Source organism: Salvelinus namaycush, chromosome 15, assembly GCF_016432855.1.
Source record: "Salvelinus namaycush isolate Seneca chromosome 15, SaNama_1.0, whole genome shotgun sequence".
Classification (NCBI taxonomy): Eukaryota; Metazoa; Chordata; class Actinopteri; order Salmoniformes; family Salmonidae; genus Salvelinus; species Salvelinus namaycush.
In genome coordinates, this window is record NC_052321.1 from 9,339,650 (window position 1) to 9,361,312 (window position 21,663).

The 21,663-nt window shown below is 39.7% G+C and overlaps 2 protein-coding genes across 2 annotated transcripts in view; both read left to right on the forward strand.

Annotated features, from left to right (window-relative positions):
- The window catches only part of stac (SH3 and cysteine rich domain), a 50,463-nt gene extending 47,150 nt beyond the window's left edge, over positions 1-3,313 (forward strand). Inside the window, exon 11 of the mRNA XM_039008806.1 lies at positions 1,230-3,313. Coding sequence (XP_038864734.1) covers positions 1,230-1,328 — 99 coding nt within the window. The 3' untranslated portion in view covers positions 1,329-3,313. The remainder of the gene's footprint in view (positions 1-1,229) is intronic.
- Positions 3,314-14,735: 11,422 nt separating this feature from the next.
- Positions 14,736-21,282, forward strand: LOC120059820 (saposin-C-like). The gene is made up of 4 exons (XM_039008873.1): positions 14,736-14,871; positions 16,810-16,910; positions 20,333-20,419; positions 20,940-21,282. The coding sequence occupies exons 1-4, from the start codon at positions 14,832-14,834 to the stop codon at positions 21,099-21,101; spliced, it is 390 nt and encodes a 129-aa protein (XP_038864801.1). The 5' UTR covers positions 14,736-14,831; the 3' UTR covers positions 21,102-21,282.
- Positions 21,283-21,663: the final 381 nt, after the last annotated feature.

Below are 21,663 nucleotides of genomic sequence, written 5' to 3' on the forward strand. Positions count from 1 at the left end.
CTCTCTATCTTTCTGTCTCTCTATCTTGCTATCTCTATCTTTCCGTCTTTCTATCTTGCTATCTCTAGCCCTCTTATCTTTCCATCTTGCTATCTCTTTATATCTCTATCTCTCTATCTTTCCATCTCTCTATTATTCTATCTCTCTATCTTTCCTGTCATCCTTTATCTGTATGTCTCCAATAAAATCAGAAAATTCCATAACAGCATTATTTTAAATCATACGATAATTATGTCAAACTATTTTGTGACAAAAAAGTACCCAATTATCCCCAATTGAACTAATATACAAGAAAACATGATTGTTATTATCTGTTGTTAAAGAATTGTATAGTTAGTCCCTTAAATGTTTCCATGTACAACTTTACTTGCTGCAGTTCATGTTTAAGCCCCAGATACAAGTGGACATCAGACACAGTTCATATGCTCACCAATTCCCATAGGCAATGGGAGTCCTGGGCACTCAATCCAAAGACTCTCTCCCGGAACATTCACTTCAAAGGATGGACCTGAGCTGGCCAATTGGTAGTCCCCCCCTCTCAGCAGTTTCCATGGCATTACCATTTTGGCATGGCAAATGGCTTTGCCGTCTCAAATCCTTTTCCCACAATGCTTTGCATGGCCATTTTAGGATTCAGAGGAGAGTTCATGCTAGTAACCCCCAATGGAGATGCATCCATTCCTAACACTTTGAAGATGACTCAGTGACCTCATAGCCCTGCCTCCATCCCCAATGAGTAGCAACATCCGCTGTTTCCAGTCACACAGCCATTCACACTACCCCTCTGCAGCTGTATCAAAGACTATTCAAACTACCCTCTGCAGCTGTATCAAAGACTATTCAAACTACCCTCTGCAGCTGTATCAAAGACTATTCACACTACCCCTCTGCAGCTGTATAAAATACTATTCACACTACCCCTCTGCAGCTGTATAAAATACTATTCAAACTACCCCCCTGCAGCTGTATCAAAGACTATTCAAACGACCCCTCTGCAGCTGTATCAAAGACTATTCAAACGACCCCTCTGCAGCTCTATCAAAGACTATCAGGCAAATACAGACAGGTGTCATTGTTGTTTGGTGGGAGAATTATATATTTCTTACAGTGACCCTAAAGCTACTTCGCCCTTTAGGGCCACTGTGCATTGTGAATTGAATGTGTTAAATTGTGTTTTGTTTGTACAAAAAGCAACTAAATCACGAGATCATTCTTCACTGTTTCATCAGATTTGTGTAAGCGGTGAGGATGAACACAGTGGCTTCATCCGAGTGGCCAGTGGAAAGAAGAGAGGCTACGTGCCCTGTGATGTCCTGGAAAACATCTGAGAGAGAGAGAGAGAAATAGAGAGTGCTGGAGAGAGATAACGAGAGGAAGAGAAGGAGAGAGAGGAGGGAGGAGAGGCACAGTGGCACACTCCCATGATGCGCAGGGATGGCTCTGACAGTAGCTCTGATTAGATGCCAACCTCAGGCGTGAGGGAGAGGACCATTGTTCCCACAAAATGGCCGCCTGAAACCATGGAGGAAATCCTCTGTTGAGCTGTGGATCCAAACTCCAAAATATTGCTGTTGCCATTAAGGGAATGGCTTTGTCAGAGTCAGAGCCAACCTTCCTCATTCCCTTTTAGCCTGAAGGGGAAAATGTTGCGACGGATCACATAACCTGACTTTGTGGTCACAGGGAGGGAGAGTGGGGTTAGATTTTTATTCTGATTTTGTTAGATTTTTAGGACAGCTGAGCATTGTTTGTTCTTTGTGGGATTTCCCAGTGGAGAATGCAGGTGACGCATCATGCATGAATATACTGAATGTACTCGTGTGTCTACTACTGAGACAGATAGAGCAAGGAAAGCAACTTTCGGCAACTTTCTTTATGCATACATTCTTGCTTATTTAGCATCAGCTGCAGTATGTTTGAACCACCTGTTTAACCTAAAGCCCAAATGTTCAAGCACTTGTTCTCTATAGCCGAAGATTCTGTTCTGAAATAATAAAATCATATTTTATTCACTTACGCTAACTTTGATGCAAGCAGTTGAGGTTACAAACAGCATATTAATCAAAAGCATAGAAGATAAATCCCTTTTCTTCTATGCTCGTATGATGGCTCTACTGAGTCTTGATAGCCTCAAGCTCACAATTACAGACCCATTCTCACAAGAATCCGTCCCTCTGTGACACAAAAAATTCCATACATTGGATATGTCACTGGAGAGGAACAACAAAAAGAATTAGACGAAGCGGAAATGTATCAAGATTTCTGAGGTAGTATTGTTCAAAGGAGAAAAATCTTTTGCACAAATCTAGTGATATTCCTAGTCTAGCTGCTTACCCATCCACATTTGAGTTTAAAAAATATGACACCACAAAAGGACTACAAACCTGTCAAACAGATTTTGTGAATATTTCAAAACAATGAATATCTAAATTTGCAACTTAAAGTCTGGTGATAATGTTCTCTTCAGGTAACTCATCATGACCTTGTTTCTTGATGTGTTTTATAAAGGATAATGGATTTGATGAGAAATTAGGTGAATTTAGGAAGCGGGCAACCTCTAACAAGTGGTTAGATCAATTGTTTTTGAATATATGTCATAAAATCTGCATACCTGTTGTAGTGGCTTGGTGTGGTTTCTAATATACATTTCAACACAATTACATTAGATTCTATACACAATAACAAGTAAACCAAAACAAGTTATATACATTTTTTTCCTATACAACCTGTTATTGTCAAGGTATTTGATCAGAGAAGCTTCAATGCATGAGCTACATGAAATTCAGCTTTGATTTACATTCATGTATGCTTGCTCCAATTGCACTAAATGGTCACTCAGATATGGCTATTCACTTTAAACAATGTAAACTCATTTTTCGTTGAATCAAGACATGCTTGTTGAGATGTAACTATCCCTTTAATGTCACTCTTTATGACACACTCCTGTTCTATTCCTTTCTCTTGAGGAATAGCAATGTTCTTTGAGGATTTCTTGATCATCCTCATGTATTATTGTTTTCTGTTAAAATATTATTATAACTTATGAACTGTCAAAGGAAAGGTATGGTAGTAAATGTGTCTCTCTATAAGTTCATCTAAGCTGCACTGAAACTTGGCTGTATTAGATGTCAAAGATAGTGTTGTAAAACTCCGTGAACTTTCAATAAATTCCCTAGTTTTCCCGAAATCCCAGTTGGAGGATTTTTGGAATAAGAAGACAATAAGCAGGAAATATGGAATCTTCCAACTAGGATTTCTGGGAAACCAGGGAAAATATTGAAAGTTCCTGGAATTTTGCAACCATAGTCAAAGACCACTGTATTGTATAGATTGTATGCACAGAATAAAAAATAAATTGATTAGAATTTTTTAATCAATTGTATCAATTTATTATCGCCGTTTGGGGAAACTATTTACAGAATATATAAAGCACTGTCCTTAACTCGAGATAGATAGCTTTGTCTTCATACTCGGAACACAGAAAACATCACAGTCATGTATGCCTGTGCTGACTATACATTGAAGTATAAAGGAAGTTAGAGGTAGTTTCGCGAGCCTATACTAACTAGCTTTAGCGCAGATACCCATAGACTTCCAGTCATTGCGCTAATGCAAGTTAATATTTTCTTGTGAAACTACCTTTTACTTCCTTCATGCTGGACATAGCGACATAAAAATGGTATCCACAAGTTCATCTGACTCTGGGGAAGTAGATAAATGGCCTCATTGCCAAAATCCCAAAGTATCCATTTAAGAACTGCTTTGGTGCAATATAACCCAATAATGTCCCAAAAGGGAGGCCATAACATAAGCTTGGACTTTTCCTCTCATTTGGAAAGAGGATAACTCGGCGGTATGACTCTTATATTCCACCAGTATGACCTCCAATATAATATTAGCTAAGACAAACCTTGGTTAACCTGGGGCCTGCTGCCCTATCAGATAAAATATCTTATGAGAACCCATCTACCGTGATGAAGAGGCTGCTTCCCCCCTCATCCTCACCTGCTTCCCCTTCTGCAGCTCCATACACATTTTCCACATGAGAACTAAGAAAGGGATGCACATTCCCTCATAACAAATATAAATAATATGGGAATCACGTTGATATTTTCTGGAAATAATGATGCTCTACCTTCACAAAAAATTTTGAAATATATTTCCCTTTGAAATCTCTGGTAATAAAATGTTGAATAGCTCACACGGTAGAACTGTTAACAACTACATGCCATGTGGCCATCTAGACTGATCACATATTTTATGCAGAAGAACACCCTCTACTGACAGCATTGTGCATTGTGTTCTCATGATTATACTGCAACATCCTGTAGCATCAATACGCAATATAGTCACCAAGTCACTGAGTGATACAGTTTTCCATGTCTTTTTACACATCTGTCACAAACTATTCATAAAGCCCTACACAGACAGCCGTGCCTTTGATTCTCCCACCCACTACTTAATTAACTGTTGCTAATTGGCTCATCATTTGCTCAACTGTACCACTTTAATTATCTTCAAGCTGTTATTTTGTTTTTACTGCGGCTCCTAGGTTCAGTAGCCCCATTAGGCAGCTGTTCAGAAGTGTAGTGGCTGCTGGCCGATTCTCCTGGCAGGGGGCAGAGACAGTTTTAAATACTCACCCTTGTCTTGTTCCCCTGTTTGTCTTTGTCATGACACAGGCCAGTCCACCAGGGCTGATACAGGCCTCAACCACCAGACTCTAGCACCCCCGTTGGTATTGGCCTGACATTAGCCTGTATTGCATTGACAACGTTACAGTTTGTTTTTTAATCACTTTGGTGTAAAGTACAGAGCCAATAGAAAGTCTGCACCCTCTTTTTCACATGGTGTTGCGTAACAAAGTTACAAAGTAAAACATATTTTTTTTATCTATACAGAATACTCCATAATGTCAAAGTGAAAATAAAATGATACACATATTTACAAATGAATTAAAATTAAATAACTAAAATATAGTCGCATTAGTTTCCCCCCCCTTTGTTTAGGCAAGCCTTAATTAGTTCAGAAGTAAAATGTGGCTTAACAAATCACATAAGTTATATGGACTCACTCTGTGTGAAATAATAGAGGTTGACATTATTTTTTAATGACTAACCCTTCCTCTGTTCCCCATACATAAAACATCTGTAAGGTCCCTCAGTCAAGTACTGAATTTTAAGCACAAATTCAACTACAAAGACCAGGGTGCTTTTCGAAAGCTTCATGAAGAAGGGCAGTGGTTGGTAGATGGTTAACAATAACAAATCAGACATTTAATATATCTAAGCATGGTCAAGGTAATCATTATGCTATGGATGATGTCATAAACCACCCAGACACATCAAAGATGCAGTTGTCCTTCTGAACTGAGCTGCAGGACATGAAGGAAACTGCTTAGGGATGTCACCAATGACAGAGTGAAAATAAGAATAAAAATATTCCAAAATATGCATATGTATGCAACAAGGCACTAAAGTAACATTGAAGAAGAAAACAAAACACATAAAAGGAATACACTTTTTGGCCTAAATGCATACGGCAAATCCAACACAACACATCACTGAGTACCTGCCTCCTTATTTTCAAGCATGGTGGTGGCTGCATCATGGTATGGGTATGCTTGACATTGGTAAAGACTGGGGAGTTTTTCAGGATGAAAATAAACGGGATGGAGCTAAGCACAGGCAAAATCCTAGACGAAAACCTGCATCAGTCTGCTTTACACCAGGGACTGGGGAAGGAATCACATTTCAGCAGGACAATAACCTACAACACAAAGCCAAATCTTCTCTGGAGTTGCTTACCAGCAAGACAGTAAATTGCAGAGACCGTTCTAAAGACGTGCCCTTGTTCTCTGTCTTTGTCATAACACAGGCAAGAATAGCTGTATAATAGTTTCAGATAGATGAGTAAGCATCAGTCATTTCACACTGCATGCACTTGGTCTGATGTTCGTTTGACATATATCACACATCTCACAAGATACACTCTTTGTGGTGCAATGGAGTGAGTGGGTATGTGTGCGTGCGAGTGTGTTGGATGGGGAAGAAAGAGGTGCCAAACAAAATAGTCTAGCTCTAAGCCATTATAAATGGGCTAGAGTGGCAGTTTGTCTCTTTGGGTAGTCAAAATGAAAATAAAAAAAGTAATTGACAGAATAATAAAAGAGAAACTGCAGCAAAAGTGAGCTGTGATTAATGACACAGCAAAATCCACTCGGCGGCTTCATTGCTTCGCCTCGGCTAGGAAGGCCTGGACTATATCCAGATGGTCAGTTAGATTGCCTAAGGAAGTAAGAAGAAAAGAGGCTGCTTCAGTGACATAGAGCATACGATCCATTCTCTTTGTTTTGTCAGTACTATAACCCCAACATTATATGCCTCTTCAAAAGAGCTTTTCTGTCGATATTACAGCAAGACTCTCTCAATGACTTTAATGAACTACAGACTCCTCACAGGCATATAGCCAGGTGTCACAAATTTGTCAAAACAATAATTGTATTCATTTCCCCCAGGATTTATACACAACTATTAATTAATCCCTGACCCATAAAATGGGTAGACAAGGTCGTCTCAAATCAAATCAAATGTTATTGGTCACGTACACATGCTTAGCAGATGTTATTGTGAGTGTAGCAAAATGCTTATGCTTTTAGATCAGACAGTGCAGCAGTATCAAACAGGTAATATCTAACAATTCCACAACAAAACCTAATATCTAACAAATTCCACAACAAAACCTAATACACACAATGTAGTAAAGGAATGGGATAAGAATATATAAGTATAAAATATATGGATGAGCAGTGACAGAGCGGCTAAGATGCAATAGATAGTAAATAATAGATAGTGAAGGATACAGTATACAGTATATACAGTTGTTCCTCCTTTAAAAGTTGTGAGCTTACACCGTGGGACTTAGAGGTATCCAGCGACACGGCTTCATTGCTCCAGACCACCGCAAGGGGGAGTTAGAGCACTCATTATGCATTTGGGTCCTATCGAGTGGTTCCAATGAAGAATTTGGCGCGAGCCATCCTTCGCTGGTGACTTTCTTCAGCAAAGAGGGCTAACAAAACATCACGGTGGAAGCAAATGTAAATAATTATAACGTCATAACGAGTCAAGCAAAAAAATTACAATTGAGAGGAATATGTTAGTTAGTGTCGAGACAAACGATTCTGAATATTTTTTTGTCAAAGTTAATTTACGAAAATCGCTATTTAGCAAGTTAGCTTACTAGCTAACATTAGCCAGCTAACTAGCTAGTGGAACGGCAGCCTTCCTCCTCTTCGTCTGAAGAGGAGATGTAGCAGGGATCGGACCAAGACGCAGCGTAATTCGTGTTCAACATATTTAATAAAAGACGATAAACGAGAACACTACACAATACAAAATAACAAATGTGGCAAAACCGAAACAGTCCTATCTGGTGCAATGAACACAAAGACAGAAGACAACCACCCACAAACCCCAACACAAAACAAGCTACCTAAATATGGCTCCCAATCAGAGACAATGACTAACACCTGCCTCTGATTGAGAACCATATCAGGCCATGCATAGAAATGGACAAACTAGACACACAACATAGAATGCCCACCCAGCTCACGTCCTGACCAACACTAAAACAAGGAAAACACAAAAGAACTATGGTCAGAACGTGACAGCTAGTGTTATGACATGCGTATAAAATTGTAATTCATGCTGTTTAATGTTTTAGGGACTCCTGAGAAAACCAGCAAACCAGGCTGTCATCTTGTGAAACAGTGGATGTAAAGAATCTAGCTAGCTAAAGCATTTACTGCAAATTGAATGTACAATTGTGTTAGCTTGTCTTGCTTATATTTGCCATGCAATGCAGCTGAAGTAACATAGCTACTATTTATTTGTTTATTGTGTAGTGGAGGATAAAAATAACTGTATGCCTATGGATGTGTAGCTAGCTACAGTATGTAGCCTATCTGTGTATGGACTCTAAAACTTTTGGTATGAATATTAGTTCAGAACCTATCTATGAACCTCAGCTATCATAGTTGTTGTATCGACTTCAAGTCTGAATGGCATTAATGAAGCATATGGATAAAGTAGAATATATTAACTTTATTGTGCCAAGGATGCAAGTGCTATATACATGTACTGTAGTTCTTACCACGTATGAGATCCCCACATTGTAGCCTGTACAATGAATATATTCATTGATCATGTACTCTTCCTTGGCACATAAAGGTGCAGTTTAGGTATGTCTCTGTGAGACATTCTTTTTCAGTCATATCCAATACCAGGTGTATCAAACTCCATTCTTTGAATGATGCTGTGTCTGCATGTATGTATTACAATTATACACTTCAACAGTGTTTACCACTCCTGCTCCTGGGACATCAATGGTTACACATTGTAACTATGCAATAGACTAGAAACATGATTTAAGTAAAGGCTGATTTGTAATTAATATACACAGACAAAAAACAGTACACTGTGAAATGCTTTATTGAAAGTTCATTATCCAGGTGTTATAAACACATAATACATGCATTATAAATATTATAATTGTAATATTATAAATACAAGTTCAATCTGTACTTCAATGCACATATGGTGTGCATTATTAAAAAAAGGGCGAAAGAGGAGGTGGGGAGAGAGGTGTAGAAGACACACAAGGAAAGAGGTAAAACAGAGGAGCAGGGAAGACAGCATGCTGTCACAATCGTTATACTGAATGGACCAAGGCGCAGCGTGCGTAGAGTTCCACATAATTTTAATAAATGAAAATCACCAAAACAAATACAGACAGAAACGAAACGTGAAGCAAATGCAGTGCTAACAGGCACTACACAAAAACAAGATCCCACAAACAACAGGTGGGAAAAGGCTGCCTAAATATGATCCCCAATCAGAGATAACGATAGACAGCTGCCTCTGATTGGGAACCATACCAGGCCAACATAGAAATACAAAACTAGAGTACCCACCCTAGTCACACCCTGACCTAACCAAAATAGAGAATACAAAAGCTCTCTAAGGTCAGGGCATGACAGTAACCCCCCCAAAGGTGCGGAGTCCGGCCGCAAAAACTGACTCTATGGGGGAGGGTCCGGGTGGGCATCTAGCCTCGGTGGCGGCTCCGGTTCGGGACTTAGATCCCGCTCCGCTCGTGGATCCCTCCGTTTCCGTGGGGCTCCGGACCGTGGATAATCGCCGGAAGAACCGGACCGTAGACCGTTGCCGGAGGAACAGGACCGTGGATCGTCGCCGGAGGATCCGGACCGTGGATCCGGACCGTGGAAATACTTATTTCCCTCATTAAAATGCAAATCAATTTATAACATTTTTGACATGCGTTTTTCTGGATTTTTTGTTGTTGTTATTCTGTCTCTCACTGTTCAAATAAACCTACCATTAAAATTATAGACTGATAATTTCTTTGTCAGTCGGCAAACGTACAAAATCATCAGGGGATCAAATACTTTTTTCCCTCACTGTATGCTTGGGGTCATTGCCCATTTGGAAGACCCATTTGCGACCAAGCTTAAACTTCCTGACTGATGTCTTGATGTTGCATCAATACATCCACCTAATTTTCCAACCTCATGATGCCATCTATTTTGTGAAGTGCACCAGTCCCTCCTGCAGCAAAGCACCCCCATATGATGCTGCCACCTCCGTGCTTCACGGTTGGGATGGTGTTCTTTGGCTTGCAAGCGTCCCCATTTTTCCTCTAAACATAACGATGGTCATTATGGCCAGACAGTTCTATTTTTGTTTCATCAGACCAGAGGACATTTCTCCAAAAAAGTACAATCTTTGTCCCCATGTGCAGTTGCAAACCGTAATCTGGCTTTTTCATGGCGGTTTTGGAGCAGTGGCTTCTTCCTTGCTGAGTGGCCTTTCAGGTTATGTCGATATAGGACTCGTTTTACTGTGGATATAGATACTTTTGTACCTGTTTCCTCCAGCATCTTCACAATGAACTTTGCTGTTGTTCTGGGATTGATTTGTACTTTTCGCACCAAAGTATGTTCATTTCTAGGAGACAGAACGCGTCTCCTTCCTGAGCGGTATGACGGCTGCGTGGTCCCATGGTGTTTATACTTGTGTATTATTGTTTGTACAGATGAAAGTAGCACCTTCAGGCGTTTGGAAATTACTCCCAAGGATGAACCAGACTTGTAGAGGTCTACAATTTTCTGAGGTCCTAGCTGATTTCTTTTGATTTTCCCATGATGTCAAGCAAAGAGGCACTGAGTTTGAAGGTAGGCCTTGAAATACATCCACAGGTACACCTCCAATTGACTCAAATGATGTCAATTAGCCTATCAGAAGCTTCTAAAGCCATGACATCATTTTCTGGAATTTTCCAAGCTGTTTTAAGGCACAGTCAACTTAGTGTATGTAAACTTCTGACCCACTGGAATTGTGATACAGTGAATTATAAGTGAAATAATCTGTCTGTGTGCAATTGTTGGAAAAATGTGTCATACACAAAGTAGATGTCCTAACCAACTTGCCAAAACTATAGTTTGTTAACAAGAAATTTGTGGAGTGGTTGAAAAACAAGTTTTAATGATTCCAACCTAAGTGTATGTAAACTTCCGACTTCAACTGTACTTCTTATGAATTGGGTAGCCTGGTGAAGCAGCAGTTGTGTTGTTGCCAAGCAACTACATTTCTTGAACTGGTGTTAGAACTGCGCTACAGCTTAAAAAGATATTAGCGTTCTCAGAAATGCTACAAAAAGTTAGCACACCATTGGTTCTCTATTGGCATGTGAGAGCGATTCAATTATAAATGTTTTCAAAACTGTTGTCCCTACAAACGTATTCAGTCAGCACGGTGGCAAGTCTAATGGTCACTTTACGGACACTTTATGGGGCAGTGGAGTTGTGCTGCCATCAGGGAAACTGCCAGGTGATTGTGGAAGATGGGAACTGAACATGTAGCTATGATGAGCATGGATGTTTGTTTTGTCTGACTGTTTTTTGCTGACAGTCCTTAACTTCTTGATTATTTGGGGCCACAAAGGTGCAGACTAAAGGAATTATACTGTAAGTTGCAACAATTCAAGCATCTGAACATGTCCCCAGATCCCATTTGAGAATTTCGCCTATGATTTTGACTGGCAGTTTTCTGGTGACTGTAGTTCCCTACTGTAATGAATGAATGAGTTCGATTTTATTAGGATCTCCAGTTAGTCTTACTGGGGTCTGACACATAATGAAAAAAACATTACAGACAAAATAGTTTACAATTTACATACATTTAAAACATGAACATGTAGTGTGTGAATGTGTGTGTATATGTGTGTGTGCATCTAGCAGTTACACATTAGTGATGCGAAGGTCAGCTGTTTCTTCACCCGCACCGCAATAGCCAATAAGCCAACTGCAACCGCCCAACTATATGTGATAAGGTGAAAATCTGAGGCCCGCACCCAACCCTAACCCACAAATATAGAACATTTGCTATGAGGTACAGTCTAAGACTGCAGATCGATTTTTTTGACAGGGGTGCAGGATTTATTTTTTCCTGATTTAGATAGGTTTCTGCTTATAATTACCAATATTTTGGTGGTCAATTTGTTAGTCAACTTGGCTAAACATGTAGCCATTAGACTGTATGTAGCCCTAGAAAACTAAATAAACCGTTGCTCAACAGAATAATGTAATTGAGCGATAGAATGAATGCTTCAATCTAGTTGACATCGGTAAAGTTCTCTGTCATCTTTCGTGGATCAAAGACGTTTAATGAATGAGGAGAAATTACAATAACGCAAAAAAAGGAAAGATTTTCTGTGCAAATGTGTACAAATGAAATCAGTTTGACAGGTTGTAAGGAAAAAGAAAGCTGTGAAAATGATCCATCATGTTTCTGATAAGATTTGAGTTTGACTCCGATGCATATTTTATGAAGTTGAAATAATGTGATGAAGACATCACCTCTACAGATGGCATCTGCGCATTGCATTCTCTCAAGATGCAGAAAGAAAGAAGTCAACATAGCAGCACTGCTATCATCCTCTTTTACCACTTCACCAAATCTTTTCCAAATATTACTTCTCTGTCCCTTCCTCCTCTTTATTTTCTCTCTTTTCACAGCTTTTCTCTTATTGAATTAAACTTCGACAATGTCCTTTTTGCCTCCGTGGATTGAAGTGAACTTTTTCTTCCCGATCCCAAAAGCATTATTTGGTTTTCTGCCTGTTCCCAAAAGCATTATTTGGTTTTCTGCCTGTTCCCAAAAGCATTATTTGGTTTTCTGCCTGTTCCCAAAAGCATTATTTGGTGATTGGATGTGTAGGCGCGCATACACTTAAGCCCTAACGTTTAGGCTTATGCACAATACCAGATCGCCTAAATAATGAAAGAAAAACCTCAACGTAGCCTATATAAATTCCACAAGAATTATACATTTCTGCATTTTTTTAAGGTATTGTTTCTCTTTATTCAACCCGCCAGCCACCCATCCACCCTTCAGCCTCACAATATTTAATTACCCTAAACCCGTCTGCCCCGCTGATATAACCACGGGGACTGCAGGTTATGAGTCAACCCGTGCATCACTATTACACATACATGTCAGTACATACCAGTGGAGGCTGTTGATTAGAGAACGGCTCATAATAATGGATGAAATGGACTCAATGGAATGGTATCTATCATGTGGTTTCCAGTTGGTTGATACCATTTCATTGACTCCATTCCAGCCATTACTATGAGCTGTCCTCCCCTCAGCATGCAGCCTCCACTGGTAGATACACACAAAAAGTAGGTCACAATCTCAATAGCACTCCACACTGCCCTCATGCCCCCTCCACATCGACGGGCCTGTAGGGGAGTGGGTAGAGAGTTTCAAGTTCCTCTGTGTCCAAATCACTAAGAACTTAAAATGGTCCACACATACACACACACAGTCTTGAAGAGGGAGCGAAAGCAACTCTTACCCCTCAGGAGGTTGAAAATGTTTGGCATGTGCCCTCAAATCCGCAAAAAGTTCTACAACTGTACCATTGAGAGCATCTTGACTGGTGCATCACTGCTTGGTATGGCAATAGCACCACCCTCGATCGCATGTGTGGACAGCCCAGTACATCACTGGGGCCCCGAGTTTCCTGCCATCCAGGACCTCTATATCACCACTCAAGCCATAGACTGTTCTCTCTGCGTCCCGGTGCATCAAGTCTGACACCAACAGGCTCCTGCACAGCTTCTATCCCCATGCCATAAGACTGCTAAATAGCTAACTAAATAGCTAACAAAGTGGATACACAGACTATCTGAGTTGACCTTTGTATTTTATTCAAATTTTTGCACTGTCTCTATGCACACTCACAATGCCCTACACACACACACACACACACACACACACACTCCATCATTTGCTCACACACACATATTATGCATATACATTTATACTGACTCTACACACACTTACACCCACTCACATACAATCATCATATATGGTGCTGCTACTCTGTTTATTATATAACTTGATGCCTAGTCACCTTACCCCAATACATATCTATCTCTGTCACTCCAGTATCCCTGCACATTATAATTATGGTACTAGAACTGACTCTGTATATAGTATGCTTACTTACTTTATCGTGTTCTTCTTATTTCTTATTTTTATATCTTGTGTGTTTTTGTTCTACCTTGTTATTTTTAGTATTATATTGTTATTGATTACTGCATTGTTGTGGTTAAAGCTACAGTAGCAAGAAAGGCATTTCACTGTTGTACTTGTATACGTGACATTAAACCTTGAAACATTGGGGAGAGGCATTGTGGTCAGCTAATTTCAGATTCAGATCCCTGCAGCATTCCATTTAATTTCAATGTCATGCATTAGCATGGTTAGGAGAGCACTTCTATCATATAACATGTAAGTGGTCTTGCCAATTGTGTACACATTTAGAAAATGTGGCTCTAGGTTATGAGAGTTTTAGGCTGCACACTGAGTTGCCACAAGTCAGGATGTTGCATTTACAGGTAACTGCCAAAATAATGGAAACACTTGAGTAAATGAGGGATAGATACAAGTATATTGGAAGCAGGTGCTTCCACACATGGTTCCTGAGTTAATTAAGCAATTAACATCCCATCATGCTTAGAGTCATGTATAACAATGCTAGGCAGGCCAATATTTTGGCTACCATGGCTACGCCCCCATAGGATTACAAAGCCCCTATCCACATGGCACGAGTGGTCACTGAATGGTTTGATGAGCATGAAAATGATGTAAACCATATGCCATGGTCGTCTCAGTCACCAGATCTCAACCCAATTGAAAACTTATGGGAGATTCTGGAGCGGTGCCTGAGACAGCGTTTTCCACTACCATCAACATAACACCAAATTATGGAATTTATTGTGGAAGAAAGGAGATGCATCCTTCTAATAGAGTTTCAGAAACTTGTAGAATCTAAGCCAAGGTGAATTGAGGCTGTTCTGGCTCGTGGTAGACCAACAGTATATTAAGACACTTTATGTTGGTGTTTCCTTTATTTGGGCAATTATTTGTGGTATTGCTAGCGAAAAAGGAAGTCAGCTTTCTGATCTTCGCTTTGAAGAATGATAGTGTTTCAATACACATGTATAAAATATCTTAAACGACAACATTGCCCCCCCCCACCCCCCTTACCCGAGCTCAGATCCAATCCCTCAACCTTGCTAACCACGCTCCTTCCCCTCTGCAACGGCAACCAATCAAGCCAGAGTCAATGGGTAGAAAAGAGCAGACGTTCTGTGCTCTCCAACCAGGACCAAGTTAACTACACTGGCTTACAACAGTTGCTTTATTATCCATTTCTACCTTTTGACTGAGAAGAAGATGAGGGTCGTCAATATGGGTCTTCTGCTGGTTTGTGCAGGTAAATATATGGGTCTTCTGCTGGTTTGTGCAGGTAAATATATGGGTCTTCTGCTGGTTTGTGCAGGTAAATATATGGGTCTTCTGCTGGTTTGTGCAGGTAAATATATGGGTCTTCTGCTGGTTTGTGCAGGTAAATATATGGGTCTTCTGCTGGTTTGTGCAGGTAAATATATGGGTCTTCTGCTGGTTTGTGCAGGTAAATATATGGGTCTTCTGCTGGTTTGTGCAGGGTAAATATATGGGTCTTCTGCTGGTTTGTGCAGGGTAAATATATGGGTCTTCTGCTGGTTTGTGCAGGTAAATATATGGGTCTTCTGCTGGTTTGTGCAGGTAAATATATGGGTCTTCTGCTGGTTTGTGCAGGTAAATATATGGGTCTTCTGCTGGTTTGTGCAGGTAAATATATGGGTCTTCTGCTGGTTTGTGCAGGTAAATATATGGGTCTTCTGCTGGTTTGTGCAGGTAAATATATGGGTCTTCTGCTGGTTTGTGCAGGTAAATATATAGGTCTTCTGCTGGTTTGTGCAGGTAAATATATGATATATGGGTCTTCTTTTGTGAAATATGGGTGAAAAGTCAGGAAAGTTTAATATTGAAATCCAGCTTTAGGGTAAGTATGTTTTAATTGCATACATGTTTGCCCATGGAAGAAGTGTTCAGAAAGTAACATTTTGGCCCTGAGTGCCAAAATATTCAGGAGACAAAGGTGCTCAAAATTTACCTATTTTGCATACCCCACCATACCATGAGACATCCATGTCTTCATCACTGGAAAAGATAAATGGTTGAGTTTGATATAATTCAAAAGCTTACAAAGTGTTGTCAAACTACAGTATTTTATTATGTCTTGAATATTTTTTTTTATAAAGAATTGTCATTTTGAAAATCGTTAACGTCAATGATCTAAAAACGCTTCAACTCCGATTATTTTCATGTTGGAGCTTAGACCCTTTCTCATATCTGAGCTTTTTGTGTTGTGCTCACCATCGGTTGAGACACAACATGCTTCTGAATACAGTATAGGTGTCATTTCAATCATAGAAAATATAATTCATAAAATGGACCTATCCCTTCAGACCACTGCAATTTAGATGGTAAACCATTGACATTTTAATTGAATTGAAATTTTTACTTCTAATTCCTACCACAAAGATGACCGCCGGTACACCCGCCGCCTAATGTCAACTTAAATGGTCATGTCTATTCTGGTATCTTTTATGATTTCAATAGGTTTCCTATGGAGGATTGACAGTATAATTTAAAACAACAGATATTCCCATTCAAGTCAACATTCTCTGATGTGTGGACCTCCAACCATCTTTCTGGTACCATTTGAACATTTCAATCTGATTCATATTTTAGTGCATTTATCAGCCAAAACATAATATCCACCGTATCCACAAGAGCACAATGTGTCTCAACCGATGGCGGCCACAACACAAATACCTTAGATGATGTAAAATAGGGTCTAAACTACATCTGTGAACATGAAAAAAATGGAAGTTTACGCGTTTTAGATCATTCATATTAAAAGATAATATATATACTGTATATTATTTTTTTTAATCCCCAGAAATGATAAAATATTTGACTGCCCTTATTGTAAGCTTTTAAATTATGATAATCTCAACCATTGAATATTTCCCAGTGATGAAGACATGAATGTCTGATGGTATGGAGGGGGATGCAAAATGGGAGAACTTTGAGCACCTTTATCTCTTTAATGTTGGGCATTCAGGTCTAAAAAGTCACTTCCTGAGCACTTCTACAATGGACAAATACGGAAGGAATCGTTCAAATCAAAAAGTGGTGCTGTCAAAAAGTGATTGAATCCAAATGGATTGACCATGTAGCTATTGTAAAGAATTCACTGCTTTTCAAAAATATCATAAAATGACAATGCTAATAGTATTTTTTTGTGTGTGTGTGGGGGTAGCCTTTGCTCAGTCCTTCAAGTCTCAAGGTGGGGGGAGTCTGAGAGAGGAGGAGGACATGTGGGGGAACTACCTAATGGACAGAGATGACAACCATGCCGAGGTAGAGTTGGAGACTTTTCATTGTATTGTATTAGTGAGTACCCCCAACAGAAAACATTTTTGTTTGTAGCCCCGGACAAATATACCTGATTCAACTCATTGAGGGCTTGATGACTAGTTAATAAGTTGAATCAGATATGCTTGTCCAGGTCTACAAAATAATTTGTACTATTGGGGATACTCAAGGACTGTAGTTTTGAAACACTGCCCTACACAATACCCAGCTAGCACATTTGGTTTGTTGGAAGGTGTGGGAACGTATGTTTTTGGTTTAACATTGGATGTGGGAAAGAAGCCATATTTTTCCTGACCAGTAAAACAGAACATTGTCTGTTCTGTGAATGTTTATTTTTAGGTTGCAGGGAGGTTCTAAGAACGTTTTATTCTGGTTCCTTTAATGTTTTTCTGGGAGGTTATATTAATGCTTTGAGAAGGGAAATTCTATGTTATTTTGAGGTTTTTCACAAAATGTTTCAAAAAGACTTTTAATAACACTGCTAGCTTATTTCTTTGAACTCCAAGCACAGATAGGACACATGGAAATTCCTTATTCATTAATTATGCAAAAACATTTATTTTTTATTGTAACACAGAATTAGTCCACTGAGCCACCAGGATGGAGCTAGCATGCCATGTTTAGTTTAAACATTCAAATCTGTACATTTTCATCTATTAAAATAGACTCAATTTCAAAGGAAACAGGCACTCAATAAGATCATAATAAGAAAACTAAAATCCTGTTCGTCACATGCGTTGAATACTTTACAGTGGAATGTTTACTTACAAGCCCATTCCAACAGTGCAGAGTTCAAAAGTAACACAAATATTTGATGAATACAAAAGGAAATTGTAACTCAATAAAAACAATAACGAGGCTATTTACAAGGAGCACCAGTACCAAGTCAATGTACAGGGGTACGAGGTAGTTTAAGTAATTTAGTATGTACATGTGGGTAGGGGTAAAAGTAACTAGGCAATCAGGATATATAATAAACAGAGTAGCAGCAGTGTATGTGGGAGTGGGTCTATGTGTGAGTGTGTGTGCCGTCAATATGCATGTGTGTGTGTGTGTGTGTGTTGGAGTGTCAGTGTAGTATTTGTGAGTGTGTAGATTGAGTCTAGTGAGTGTGCATAGAGCCAGTGCAAGGAAGTCAATTTAGATCAAGAAACAAATAACAAAGGGGTTCAATTTAAATTGTCCGGGTAGCCATTTGATTAACTGTTCAGCAGTCTTATTGCCTGAGGGTAGAAGCTGTTTAGGTGCCTTTTGGACAAAGACTTGGCACTCCGGTACTGCTTGCCGTGGGGTAGCATAATGAATAGTTTATGACTTGGATTGCTGCAGTCTTTCACAATTTTTAGGGCCTTCCTCTGACACCGCCTGGTAAAGAGGTCCTGGATGGCAGGGAGTTTGGCCTCAGTGAACATACATAACAAGACAGAGGATAGAGAGAGTTTTGTTCATGCTGAGCACGGCATATGTTTTTCAATAACATTCTTAGAACGTTCTCTGAACGTTACTAAAGTTTTGTTTTTTATGGTTTTCTTAACATCCTCTGAAAGATTTGAGAACATGAATAAATAGAACCATGAAAACAACTTTATGCTGAAGTACTGAAATTCCCACAGAAGAAATAAAATCAAATCAAAATGTATGTCACATACACATGGTTAGCAGATGTTAATGCGAGTGTAGCGAAATGCTTGTGCTTCTAGTTCCGACAATGCAGTAATAACCAACGAGTAATCTAACCTAACAATTTCACAACAGCTACCTTATACACACAAGTGTAATAAAGATATACATAAAGATACATGTACATAAAGATATATGAATGAGTGATGGTACAGAACGGCATAGGCAAGATGGAGTAGATGGTATCGAGTACAGTATATACATATGAGATGCGTAATGTAGGGTATGTAAACATTATATAAAGTGGCTAGTGATAAATTTTTTACATGTATGGCAGCAGCCACTCAATGTTAGTGGTGGCTGTTTAACAGTCTGATGGCCTTGAGATAGAAGCTGTTTTTCAGTCTCTCTGTCCCTGCTTTGATGCACCTGTACTGACCTCGCCTTCTGGATGATAGCGGGTTGAACAGGCAGTGGCTCGGGTGGATGTTGTCCTTGATGATCTTTTTGGCCTTCCTGTGACATCGTGTGGTGTAGGTGTCCTGGAAGGCAGGTAGTTTGCCCCCGGGGATGCGTTGTGCAGACCTCACTACCCTCTGGAGAGCCTTACGGTTATGGGCGGAGCAGTTGCCGTACCAGGCGGTGACACAGCCCGACAGGATGCTCTCGATTGTGCATCTGTAAAAGTTTGTGAGTGTTTTTGGTGACAAGCTGAATTTCTTCAGCCTCCTGAGGTTGAAGAGGCACTGCTGCGCCTTCTTCATCACGCTGTCTGTGTGGTTGGACCATTTCAGTTTGTCCGTGATGTGTATGCCGAGGAACTTAACTTTCTACCCTCTCCACTACTGTCCTGACGATGTGGATAGGGGGGTGCTCCCTGTGCTGTTTTCTGAAGTCCACAATCATCTCCTTTGTTTTGTTGATGTTGAGTGTGAGTGTGAGGTTATTTTCCTGACACCACACTTCGAGGGCCCTCACCTCCTCCCTGTAGGCCGTCTCGTCGTTGTTGGTAATCAAGCCTACCACTGTAGTGTCGTCTGCAAACTTGATGATTGAGTTGGAGGCGTGGGGGCGTGCGAGTTGGAGAACTGTGTTTCTTAACGTTCTCTGAACTATTTGAGAACATTCCCGATATCAAACCAGTTGGAGAACGTTCCTAGAACATTACAAAAATGTAAATGTAACCATGTTTGAACTTTTAGGAAACCTTATGTTAAAGTAATGAAATACCAAGAAAATAGTTTTTTTGTGAAAATCCTTAAATGTGCTGAGAATGTTCCAAAGCCAACCCACTGGGCACACACTGGTTGAATCAACGTTGTAGCCATGTCATTTCAATGAAATTACGTTGAACCAACGTGGAATAGACACCGATTTGATGTCTGTGGGAAGCAACTATCCTGCACCTTTCCCAGAAAGTTGTGGGAAGGTTGTTTGCAAAATAACGACACAGGCCAATAACACTCTCACCAAGCTCTATGAAATATATGGTTTTCAGAATGTTATGTGCTAGCTGGGTAGCCTAAATAAATTGGGGTTTGCATGTGGTAACATTCATGTGGTAACAAAAAATCCCAACTCCTTGTAACCCATTGTCATGTCAAACATGTCAAGAGAGCAGAAACAGACTAATCCTAGTGATGCTTGTTTTAATTAATCCCAAAGAAAGAAAGAAAGAAACGTGCATCAAGGTTTATGTCATTATTTGGTGGTACAATTTTGCCATGTCATATTTAAGTAAATACCTGGTTATTTTTTGTAGCCTAAAATGTCTCCCTCTCCCTCAGATCAAAGCTGTCCTTCCAGGTACCTGCTCTGCGTGTAAGGGCATCATCAACAAGGTCAAGGCCAAGCTGAATGGTGATAATGACAGGGTAATGATGACAGTGGCCATCACAAAGCCCTGACCTCGATCCTATAGAAAATGTGTGGGCACAACTGAAAAAGCGTGTGAGCAAGGAGGCCTACAAACCTGACTCAGTTACACCAGCTGTGTCAGGAGGAATGGGCCAAAATTCACCCAAGTTAAACAATTTATAGGCAATGCTACCAAACACTAATTGAGTGTATGTAAACTTCTGACCCACTGGGAATGTGATGATAGAAATAAAAGCTGAAATAAATCATTCTCTGTACTATTATTCTGATATTTCACATTCTTAAAATAAGGTGGTGATCCTAACTGACCTAAGACAGGGAAGTTTTACTTGGATTAAATGTCAGGAATTGTGAAAAACTGAGTTTAAATGTATTTGGCTAAGGTGTATGTACATTTCTGACTTCGACTGTATATCTATGCAATTCTCACAATGTTATGTAAGCAAATGAATTTGTCACCAATGACACAAGCTAACACATTCTGTTTGTGATATAGTTCTATATTTTTACTTGCAGGATAACATTGCTGCTAAACTGGACTCTATTTGTCGCAGCTTGGGGAAGCTCAAAGGCGTCTGCAAGAGACTGGTCAATAAATACAAAGAACAACTGATTGATGCACTTGTCAGTGATGTGGATGCAAGGGTTGCCTGTAAGAAATTGAAGCTATGCAAATGAGATACCATTCACCCACGATTGCCCTGGTCACAGGTCTGAGCATACATGTTCTGTCTGTTTTTTTTTCAGATGAACACGCTGTCATAGCTTAGCTTTACATTATTTTCATACACAACTGTCTGGATGGAATGGCAGTCTTTAAAGTCACTTGTATTGCTACTGCAATTTTCATTGAATTAAATACTGAAACTTATTCAAAACGGTCTCCTTAGTTTCACAATAAAACCCTTGCTATTGATGTATACTATCTCGCTGGAATGCAGTCTAGAAAAAGGGGCTTGGTGTCTCCCTTTTGGACACTTTACATTGGAAAAATCAACCTTTGAAATAGGGATCAATTCGTATTGTGGAAGATTCAAGTTATAGCTGAAATTTAAAGGCAATGTTCCCGCGTCCGCGGACACTGCATTTATCAATAAACTATGCATATGTCAGCTCAAATCGGGAATTACCTTCACATTTTAACATGGATCTTCCGCAATAGTTCCGCGATACGGATTGAATCCAGCCCTCACCTGACAAATGGTATATTCAGTGCTATCAGAATATCACAAAAAATGTA

Excerpts from the sequence above, each read along its gene's own strand:
- LOC120059820 (XM_039008873.1), top strand. The coding sequence starts at position 14,832 with ATGAGGGTCGTCAATATGGGTCTTCTGCTGGTTTGTGCAG. Across the intron at positions 14,872-16,809 it reads TCTTCTGCTGGTTTGTGCAG|CCTTTGCTCAGTCCTTCAAG; the intron begins GTAAATATATGG and ends GTGTGGGGGTAG. Across the intron at positions 16,911-20,332 it reads GAGATGACAACCATGCCGAG|ATCAAAGCTGTCCTTCCAGG; the intron begins GTAGAGTTGGAG and ends CCTCTCCCTCAG.